We start from the raw sequence: 12,203 nt of genomic DNA, 5'->3' as shown, positions 1-12,203 counted from the left end.
ACTTTTAAGAGTATGATGATTAGTAATTGTGTTGGTACTGCCATTTTCAGAGCTGGCAGGGGCGTTGTGTGGTGTAAGCTGCAGTGGCTTGCTGGTGAGGGCCCGGACACTTTTTTTTTTTTTACAAATGAAGCACTGAGGCTGATTAGGGCCTACCCTAGGGGTGATTTATATATATTAAACAGGAAGGTTAAGGCCTGTCAAAAGCTTCATTTTGCCAGGTCAATATGGCAGTTTTAAATAGCACACACAGCTGCTATGGAAGGCAGGAAACATGTTTTAAAAGGATACTTAAGTGGGTGGCACAATAGGTGCTGCAGGCCTACTAGTAGCATTTAATTTACAAGCCCTGGGTACATGTAGTACCATTTTACTAGGGACTTACAAATAAATTATATGTGCCACTTGTGTGTAGGCCCATTGGATATAAGCCAATATCACCATGTTTAGGAGAGGGCACCAGCACTTTAGCACTGGTGAGCAGCGGTCAAGTGTGCAGAGCTCTAAAAATCAACAAAACTGTTTCGGAAAACAGGAGGGTGAAGGCAAACAAGTTAGGGATGACCCTCCTGAGAGGGCCAAGTCCAACAATAGGCAACATCCCTGGGTGGCTCTATGTTCCTTCCTTTTCCACTTTAGGATGTTGGTGTGAGGTGCCTTCTAGGCTCCCTTTTGTTCTCCTCTGTTGTCTTTTCTTGCAACATCTGGGCGACAGCTTGCAACCCCAGTAATTGTTTTCAGTTGCCTGTAGTCAGTGTTGTGCTTCTTTGGTACATCTTCACTGCACAAAGACTGGGACAAGAAAGATCGATGAGTAGATAGTGCTCTAAAATAAGTATTAAAGATTTTCATTAGTCCAAGTTCCAGTCCATCTGTCCACAGTCCTGGTTATCCACCTTCCTTGCCCTTTTGAATTCCACTCAAGGGGATGCATGGTTGCTTGGTACTTGAGACAATTGGTAGGGGGTAGTTACAATTTGTAGCTCCCAGAATTATCATAAGTATAAGATAAGGACTATGTACATTAACATACATAAACTTTCTTTTCTAAGGATTAGGAAAGGCAAATCCAGACTTCTGAATGAAGCGAACTTGCTGTTTAATGGCAGTAAAGAAGAAGACTTGGACACAGAGTAATGCATATTAACAATAAGCAATTGGAGGACTAACCAACATGGGTCCTTTAGTTGGAATTAAGAACCAAGCTTGTCACTGCTATGTCCATATGGGGTTTCAGTAGTATCCTTTGCGATATCTTGACCCATTAAAATGCCCCAATATGGAGGCGCAACATCTGTGGCTGTCCCATAACAGATCTAATATCAAACTGGTCACATTACTCTCCAGACTAGGGTAGGTATATATTTTTTGTGTATCAAAAGAATTTCCAGTCAGAGAGAAACTGTTCCACCCTTAGTGGCAAACCCCACAAACATGCACATCAAGATTAATGTCGAACATTCAGCTGAACCAAATGGATGTACTTTGGTTGCTTGTCGCATGCCTATGCTTTACAAATGACTGAGATCATTTACTATAGAAGGCCATCCACACAGAACACCAGTAAATATTCACAATGTTAGATAAGCCTTTATGAAAAACAGCAGCTCCAAATATGTGATGTGGATAAACCACAAATGTGGGATGCCACAAGATGAAGCGTGCATGTGTTGCTGCCTTGGAAAAGGATGGTCATCAAAAGGGGTGCCTGTGATCAAGACAATTGGCACAAGAATACCTGCATTCCCACAAATGGGGAGACAGCTACTATCCAGAAGAAACAGAGCATGACTGGAGTGAGCTGTTATCCCCAATGGTTCAAGGTCAATTTTTAAACATGATAAATAAGTAAAAATTGCTGCAAAAAAAATCAACTTATGGCTTCAGGTATGTACAAAAAGAAAATTTCAACAGGTGGATCTCTATTCTGGCCCCTAAAAAATGTACGTTTTATGATAAATTTGTTGACCTACATGTAGGTTAAAATCGTTTTAGGCTGATATTAAAAGATAACATGGAAAAAAAACTATTTGAGGATAACTACTCCATCAAAATGATTACAGAAATTTTATCTAAGGATGAATGCATTAAGAGCCTGCAAAATACCCATATAGAAAATCAGCTAAAGTTTCTTCTTCACTCATACTGTACGTCCAACAGAATGCAAAAAAAAGTTCATCTGATAAAAGAAATTGTTAGTGATGTCAAGTCCCCTTCTGATAAATTACTAAACAAATTGACTTAAGACAAGGAAACTCTTTTTACACAAATATGGCATGACTTTCTAAACCTTTACCGGTAATTGTGACTTTTCTTATTATTATTTCTGTATTATTTCCAAAAGTACTGCGTTGGGAAAAAGGGGGAGGCAACAACGATAAAATTGATAGCTATGCAGGAAGGAGCAAAAATTGAATCAATATGCCAGGTTTTCCAAATCTGTAAAGGCTTTCAATTTGAAAATGATAATCATAGCATGATCATATTTATATTGGTTTTTATTTATTTAATTTAATTTTAATATTTTTTACTGATAGAATTTCAAAGTTTCTTTCTCATATCAAAAATAGATGTAACATATAAATATATATATGTACAATAAACAGTGAAATAGACAGACAAATTTGCTAGTGACATAAATCAAAACCACATGTACACATTGCCTAAACTCAGCAATGATTCTGGACAATGATAAATGAATGAATAGAATAAGGTAGTACAATTTTCTAGATCATTCTAATACCAGCGTATCATTACTTGATTCAATGTAGGCTCAAGTCTAAATGTACCAATGAAGTAAAGAAAACAGAGATAAATTATCAGTGACGTCTGATGGAAGAACATGTAATGGAAAGACCAACGCGTTTCGGCAATGCCTTCATCAGGATTCCATCATTGTATTTAACTTGGTATGGGGAACCGGTAACGTAGTATTAGGAGGCAGTGATAATTACAGATTCTTCGTTCAAATTTTATGACCCTAGTGATACGATCCCAGTCCTTCTGATTGGGTGTCTGGATGTTAAAATGTCACTCCATCATGAACAATCCCCTTATATATTAGCGATGCGTGATAAAACTTCTATCCATATACCAATGTCTTGGACACCTAGATGTACGTTCTTCCTAGATAATGCATGGATGCCTTAAATGTTATGCGGTGGATTCTGGTGTGTCCAACCCGTATTTAGTTTCACACCCTTATGACCGTTCATTGCCTCCCAGTGTCCAAGAGCATGGGCAGCTGTGTAAAGGATTCTGTTCCTCGTCACCGGTTCTCAGTAGCTGACAATTCTTGGGACTGTATAGGGTTGTCAAAGAGCGGTCCGCCTTGTGGCTCTATTCTCTCCCGTTTCTGGGTCAGCATTGCGTTAAGCGGCCTATTTCCAAAAGTACACCATCAATGATTACAGCTTAGGCTAGTCTTCTTTTATCTACTTGTGCACTTTATGTCTGTCACCCTTACATTTCATTCATTATATTTGGAGAATGTGTGAAGCTGGAGGTAGGAATAGGAGATACAGAAAAATAGAAAAGGTAGATTGTTCTAATGAGAGCATTGGTAATATAAGTCTTCTGAATGACTTCATAGTGGCTCAGTTACTGACTCTCCTACATGGTTAAGTGAACTCTTTTGCAACTATGTACATACTGCTTTAGTATATAATATCTAATATATTTGAATTACACTATAAACAACCCTGTTATTTACTTCTTTCGTGCTCTACCCACAATAATTATCTTTCCTACCTTTCTATCGATCTATCCAGGAAACTGATTATAAGCCAGAGAAATATGAAAATGTTGATGTCCCATAAAATATATATGTATGGTATTGAAATCTGCAATATCAACTCAGCGTGCATGTTTTACCTCAATTTGACACATTGCTGGACTGTGTAGGCCTAAATGGAGCGACACTATCATACTGTAATTGTTTAGATTTAATTTTGTGTGTTTTTAATATGTTTATTTTGTTTTCCTCAATTTAGAGTGTGCTGTGAAACAATAAGCATTCCGGCATAGGTAGTTGCATTAAACTGTTTAGCGCATCTCACATAGTGAGGAAATAAAATAGTTTGAGGGATCACAGAACAATTGGTCATGTTTCTAAAAAGCAAGGGGTTGTCTTTTTCTAGTTACCTTACTATATTGTTATTGCTCTTCCGAGTGCTGTCAATGTGAACAGAAAATATTAACTCTTTTATCAATAGTACATTTTATGAAGTTGGTGACAATAACGCTTTATGGAAATCTGCCCACCCACAGACCCACACAGAACCTCACAGACAGTCACAGACTCACTCACTGACCCACACAGACAGTCAAATGCCCACTCACAGATCTATGCATGCTTTGACACACCCACTCACAGACTCATGCAGGCACTCACAGACTCACTCAGATACCAACTCAAAGACCCACCCAGACATTTACACATCCAGTGACAGACCCACACAGGATCTCACACCCCACTCACAGACCAACTGTCACAGGCACTCATATAACCCAGTCACAGATCCACACAGACACTCACACACCGACTCACAGACCCACTGAGACACTCACAGACACTCAGACACTCTCATGCACACTTTCAGACCCAATCAGACACTCTCATTACCACTCACAGACTCACTGAGACCATCTCACACCTACTCCCAAATCCACTCAAACACTCACACCCCCCACTCACAGACCACGACAGACTCTCACAGACCCACTCACACACCTACACAGGCATTGCCACACCAACTTATAGACCCATGCAGGTACTCACACACCCACTCATATACCCATGAAGGCACTGACAGACCCATGTACAGCCCTACACAGGCACTCACAGACTGAGTCACAGACCAATGCAGATATTCACACACTCATTCACAGACCCATACAGATACTCAGAGACCCACTCACACACCCACATAGGCAATCAAACACCCACTTACAGACCCACACAACTACTCCCACACACTCACAAACCCACACATGCACTATCACACCCACTGACAGAACCACACAGACACTCACAGAGCCACTGACAAAGCGACACAGACACTCACACACCCACTCAGAAATCCGTGCATGCACTGACAGACCTACTTACACACCCACACAGGTACTCCCCGACCCACTCACAGGCCTATGGTGGTACTCACACACCCACTCACAGACCCATATAGGCAGTTACAGACACACTGACAGACACACACAGGCATTCATACACCCACTCACATACCCACACACCACTCAGAGAACCACACAAACATGTTGTATTACATTTGCAAAAATATTTACATTAGGTGCATATGCGATTTTGACCTTTTAAACGTATATAAAGTATATATATTTTTGTTTAAATATCTACAGTTTAAAATATATATTACAAAATTAAAAAGCAATGTAAATTACAGTATACTTAGTACTAAAAATAAACCCTAGAAATTAACTAAAAAAAACTAAACATTATAGGGGCATAATACTTTCAAAATAGAATTTGAGAAATCTTTGAAATTCACTGAAAAAAATAAAGGTTACAGGGATATTATAGTTAGGAAATAGAATTAAAAAAACCTTAGAAATACCTCATAAAACCAAAGGTTACAGGGACCTTATAGTTAGGCTTAGATTTTGCTCATACAAAACCACAGAATTTCAGCAGTTCTAGTTACCTGAGCTCGCTATAACTTATGCCCCCGCTATGCACTGCTTATGACCTCACACACTGCATCACTCATGACATGGTTAGTGACATAACTGATGATATCATTGATCACATCTCAAATGACATCACTAATGACATGATCCACAAAACGACTCACACACTGATTCATAAACACACTCACACACCAATACAACCACTCACAACCACTTGCTCATCCACAGAGCCACTCACACACCCACTCACTCACACATACAGCCACTCACCCATACACCTACCCTCACTGACACTCACTCCCCTATACAGTTTCTCACACAGCTACTTAGTCGCCCATACAGCCACTCACACCCCCACTCACTCACCAATACAGCTACTCACACATCCAGTCACTCACCCATACAGCCTCTCAACAGAGCAACTTACACACCCACACAACCACTTACATACCCATTCATAAATCCATACAAGCATTAACATGTCTTTTCAATCACCCATACAGCCACTCAAGTCACTCTCCAATACAGCCACTCCCACATCCACTTAGTTAACCAAGCACCCACTCACAGAGCCACTCCCTCACACAGCCACTTACACACCCAGTCACTCACTCATACAGTCACTCACACAGCCACTACGTCACCCAAACAGCCACTCACATACATTCATGGACCCATACAGCCATTCACACAGCCATTCACTCACCCATATAACTACTCACACACACAGATATTCACCAATACACCCACTTATTCACCCATGCAGCCACTCACACACCCATACAGTCAGTCACACACCCACTCGCTCACAGATACACACAGTCACACAGCAACTCACACAATATATGTTTGAAATAGTATCACTGATTAGTAGTACACAAGGTATCCTAGTTTACTATTGTAGTACCTTTGTTATGTTTGTTTAACACTCAAACATTTAGAAAACACTCACAATCACTGGATGCTGTCATCAGTGATGTCATTTGAGCTGTCATCAGGAATGTCATTGTGCATGTCATGAGTGATCTAATATGTGAGGTCATAAGCAGTGCATGGCTGGGCTAAGTTACAGTTAGCTCAGGTAACTATAGCTGCTGAACTTGTATGGTTTTGTACAAGTGAAATCTGAGCCTAAATATAACATCCCTCTAACTTTTGTCTTTTGCAGTGGTTTTCTACGGTTTTATTAACAATATTTCCTAACTATAATGTACCTGTAACCTTTGTTTTCTTTCCAGTGAATGAATATAATATAAATAATATATATATACATCAACGAGGGAAAGGCCAAATGCGAATCAGAGTCCAATGTGAGCGAGTTCCATCCCTGCAGCCCTACATTTGAGAATGGTTGCCTTCCCAGTCCATGATATTGATTGAGCTCTCCTGGGTGCGTTTGACATTGTATTCTGCAGGTATCCATGACAATCTGCACTCGTGACTTTGAGGCAGAGAGGGAAAATGATTTACCAGCTAGATATATTTGTTGGCACTGACAGCTCTGCATTTTTGGTAATTGGTAGAAATGTCGTATCATGTAATCAAAATTCATAGAGCTGAAACACAGTTGTATGACACTACAATGAGGTCAATAATATCAATGCACAGTTGTAGTGCATTCAGTACATCACCTACCACTAAATCACATTGCTAAGTGCAGTATTACTATTTTCACATTCACATTGCTATATTAACCCTATGAACAATTGTATCCATCTATACTACTGCCCTTGAAATGAAGTGGGTACGTCGATGTAGTAGATGCAGTAGGAGTGTTATGCAATACAATGTATGCAATATAGCAAGCTATAATGTTAAAATAGTTATTTGATTACTGTTTTATATCCTAAACTTTTTTAGGTTAGGCATGAGCTTTCCAGAATCATGCTTAAGCTTTCTAAATTGTTGAACCAAACACTGTTCAAAAGCAGACACTGAATATATTGGCATGTCATGTTTTCGAAATTGTAACTTTAAAACAATCTTTGTTTTTATGTCTAAAAGCCTTACTACAGCAAACAAATACTTACAATCTGGTGGCATTTTTTCAGCAAACAGCAAGTAGTACTCTTTAAGTCGTTCTAAATTCTCCTGGTTGATATTTTCTTGCAAAGAGATATCACCAAACCTAAAATGTCAGAAAGAACAGTTACACACATCTTGGTTCGTGACAAATAAGCCTGGTTTCAATGTTTGTTATTTCTTCTAGTTTTGTGACAACCTTTTATGCAAGCAGTCTTGTTAAACGAGCTGGATATAGCTTTATATAGCTATGGTAAATGTAGATAGGGAGAATACATAAAAAAATAGGAGCACATACAATATTTCTCTCATACATGGGGTGGTTCAAAGGAGCTAGTCAACTACTCACTGATCTAACAATGTCCTATCTGGGTTACCCCCCTGCAATAATCCACAGACTGCCACCATAAATGTAGCAGATGCTATTATGTCAGTGACTGATAAAGGTCAACCTTGGCTCTTAATGCCACTTGACTTGCAGCAGCCATTGATGCATCGTCCACTATGTCATGCATGTGCACTACTGGCAAAGTCTTTCATTGGCAGCCTAGACTGTGTACGCCTCTATCATACAACAATCTATACAGAATAGCTCGAGATCCCCCCCCAATGGCTTTCTCCTGTGAGGTTCCACTGTGATCCATGGTGTTTAGTCTCTACATGGAGAAACTGGGAAAACTAATCAGACAATAAGACACTGCTATCCACCCATATACTGGTGACACCAATATATACCGTAAAATGCCATTGATTAATGGACTTCTTAAACTCAGATTCTGCCTGCGTATTATTCAAACCTGGTTTCAAAAGGATATATATGAAATCCAGCCTAATAAAGACTAAGGTTGCCCTAAATAATGTAGTACCTCACAAGCCCATCATCAAGTAGCGTCTCAACAATGTGTATACAGATGGCTTCCCCTGCATCTGCCATTCTCTACTAAAAGCCCAAGCTTATATATTGACTGCTCTATGTTTTACAAGGACCATATCAAGAAAAAGCACAAACATCATGATAGCAGCTTACATCACTGTGCAAAGCCAGGCCCTATCACCCTTGAATGACTAAGTTCACTGTCCAAGACCTCTTCTTATCATACTTTCACAGAGGCAATGCAGCAGTACATAATATCCCAAAGTCCTGATTGACACCAGAGATGTGTGTCATGCAGCAGCTAGACCAATCAAAAACCACATTTTGCGCACATCTCACCTACCTTGAAAGAAATGCCATGGCTCTTTCGGCCAGTGAGAATCTACTTCAAAGTTAGATTTGTGATTAACCTTTCTATTAAACCTGACTACTTTGCTTCTAAACTCAGTCTCTGGTGGCACCCACAACAGAAGAAACATCTCCTTGTCTAGACTAGATATTCAAAGGTGAACAAAGAATGCAAACACAACAGGATATTTTTGCAAAAGTACTATGATTCTCGAACTGCCTCCCGTTTCACCTTAGACTGGCTTCTTCATCTGAGCAATTAATTGCCAAGTCATGTAAACATTTGTTGTCTTATTTGATTAATCTTGTAGGTAGTTATATATACATCAGGTTTGTTAAGAAAATCTACTGCAATTGTTACTTCATTGCAGATATAACTGCTCTAAATGTATTAAGGCATCCAGCTAGGAGGTGGAAGCTATCCTTCTAAGTATTAAACATGGATCTCCCAAAGACCTGTGTCCGGCATCCATCTGCAAACAGATGACTCCATGTATTATTCATGGAATACATTGGATCATGAACAATGTCTTAGGCAGAATGGTGGTCCCTGAATGTTGAAAGGTAGGAATTGCTTCACCTCTGTTAAAGAAGGATAGTTTAGATTCTAAATAGAAGTCAAATCAGAAACTCATTACTATTATATTTCATATTGTTACCCTAATATAGGTCCAGAGAACATCGTACACTTTCCCTACATCAGCTCCCGTTATTTCATATGAACGAGCCTTATAAGGACATAACTCCAAATAAGGACAGAATGCCTTATAGGGACATCACGCCTTATAAGGACTGTAGCCTTTTATGGACTAAACCTTTCACCTAGTTCCATGCCGAGGGTGGGTTTTTCCCATTAGATATTGCTAAGATGTCATCCTTTGCACTTATGAATAATTGATAAGTACACTCTCCAAGAGGCATACTTCAGCTCTCCCATCCAAGCACAAGGTTTAATCTCCAACGACTCAATCCTAGCGGGATTCTTAGCTCATAGGCTCTTAGGCTTAGACTCTGTAGCACCTACTCACATGCTAGGTACACTTAGGTACATCTAGTTAGGTAACTTAGGAGTACGCACTTTATTTTTATAAATGCATTTCATATTCATGTATATGTTCGTGTCTATTGCAAAATGGTAGAACAATACTGTTCCTTTTTATTCATTGTACTGCTGGTTCTATATCTCTGCTACTGTGTTACAGTTGTAACAGAGCACTTATTCTACATGAGAAGAACTACGGTACAATAAATTCTTATTGTAATAACGCTCAACTATTTCTTCTCTGTATCGCTCTGAGAGCAAAACAAGCAAGCACGAGTGACTGGGTGAAAAGTAGTATATTGTTTCCACGAGTCTGAGGTTATTGTGTTCTGAGGTTGCCAAAAACTGATCCCTCTGATAGCAGGAGATTCTAGTGGCACTGCAAGCTAGCTAATGCAAACCATAGGCTGACATATGCGGCGGGGGTGCACGGAGTCAGTCTGCCACCAGACCCAGCATATATGTTATCCGTAAACAGCGTAGGTCCTGCATGACAGGGTACTATTCTAAACTTTTCTTTTGTGTTAACCTTCCTTATGGCTTAACTGAACACCAACGTGAGATCTAGTAAAAAAATGGAACCGCTCCACACAGCGGGATGCGGTGATTATAATCGCCAACTGGGTGATTTGTGATTGGGCAATGGAAGACGATCCAGCTCAGAAACCAGCCTCTAGCCTTCAATCTACTGGAAATATGCAAGAGTGAAGAAAGGCCAGGACAGTCCTAATCTTCCTGCCAGGATCAACTGTTTGTTCTTTCAGCATCATGAAATATGACAGAAAACAATCCACTTTACAAGATGTAAAATCAGTTTACCTCAGTTAGTACTAGTTCCTCGGTTGTCCTTCGGCACGCTATATAAAAGTAGCATAATCAAGTATTTTAAAGTGTGATTATGATTTCCTTCTTGTTTCAGTAAAGAGGAAGCAATTAAAATTGCACATGCACTCCTGATGCAAAGTGTTTTTTAAACTTTTTATGCAATTTGATGTTTCTATAAAAGGCTTCTTTAACATCGCTCCTAAAGAAAGGAACGGCGTCCCACACCACACTAGAGCCTCCTCATCTCTCCTGAATTCCACGAGAAGCTGACGACCTGGCTCTTAAAGCAAATCCCCTCACACTTGCCAAGCTTCAGGATACCCTCATGGGTGACAGTACTCTATGAAACTAAACATAGCATGTTGTTATCAAATCCAGTCCCCGAAATAATGCCACCTGTTTATGGGATCATGAACAATGTCTTATGCAGAATGGTGGTCCCTGAATGTTAAAAGGTGGGAATTGCTTCTCCTCTCTTTAGCCAAATCATTGGATATGACAATGTTGCACAACAGCTATCTTATGTTTTGGAAGAGAGCAATGGTGTTGATACTTGACAGCTAGGTTTCCATCCAGGAAGAGGCAGTGAATCAGCTCTAATTCTTGCCATGCAGGAACTGACAGCTAAGCTTGATTGTGATGATGGGGCATGACTGAGCGTCTTGGACCAGTGTGCTGTATATCATATGGTGGATTTTGAAGTATAGAAAGACTGTTTGAACGCGTTATGGATTAAGGTTATAGCCCTTACCTGCTTTACTTCAATGTCAAACTGGCTCATCTCCATTTGCAAGATTGGTCTGCTCTCATGGGATTGCCAGGAGCATATTCTCATTCCACCAAACTATTCAAAGAATATATTTATCCCTTCCCTAACATTATTAGATAATTTGGTTGTAAAATCCCTACCCTATGCTGATAAAATGGCAATTATTATTCAGCAACATACTCAGTTTCAGGGGGTGCCTGCCTAAACTTCAGAACCTTCAGATTGACCTCAAACACCCTTACACTTGAATAGAGTTTTCAGGAAAAAACTAAAAACCTAAAATAGCCGTCCATCAATTTTATCGCAGTCAATTGCAGAGTGACTTACTCATTTCTTGAGTGTGTAAATCAAACACTAGAGCATTCATAGGCTCATCTAATAATTTTTAGCATTCTGCCTATACTTTCCCTATGCTTTATATTACTAGATATCATTTGAATGAGCATGAGAGAGTAAAGCCATATCAGCGGCAAATGCTAACTCACAGAAACATGCAATCAGCATTCTGGTATCAAGTCTCCTTTTTGTGTAGAAACCAAACCGGTGCACTTTTTAAAGGAAAGAAGCCTATAATACAACTATTAGTTAGTGACAGTGACCCACAGATATCCTGGTGATATTGCCTATTGAGTTAACAGAGGCACCACTCTAAAGGTATTCTG

The 12,203-nt window shown here is 39.6% G+C and overlaps 1 protein-coding gene across 4 annotated transcripts in view; it reads right to left on the bottom strand.

The window, feature by feature from the left end:
- The window catches only part of INPP4B (inositol polyphosphate-4-phosphatase type II B), a 2,419,090-nt gene that overhangs the window by 208,496 nt on the left and 2,198,391 nt on the right, over positions 1-12,203 (bottom strand). For all 4 annotated transcript variants that reach the window (XM_085641585.1, XM_085641586.1, XM_085641588.1 and 1 more), the window contains one exon: positions 7,692-7,789. In XM_085641585.1, the coding sequence (XP_085497711.1) occupies positions 7,692-7,789 (98 nt within the window). The remainder of the gene's footprint in view (positions 1-7,691; positions 7,790-12,203) is intronic.

The sequence above is a fragment of the Triturus cristatus genome, chromosome 2_2 (genome assembly GCF_964204655.1).
Source record: "Triturus cristatus chromosome 2_2, aTriCri1.1, whole genome shotgun sequence".
Lineage (NCBI taxonomy): Eukaryota > Metazoa > Chordata > Amphibia > Caudata > Salamandridae > Triturus > Triturus cristatus.
Note: the sequence above shows the minus strand (reverse complement) of the source record. Positions and strands in the feature narration are given on the sequence as shown.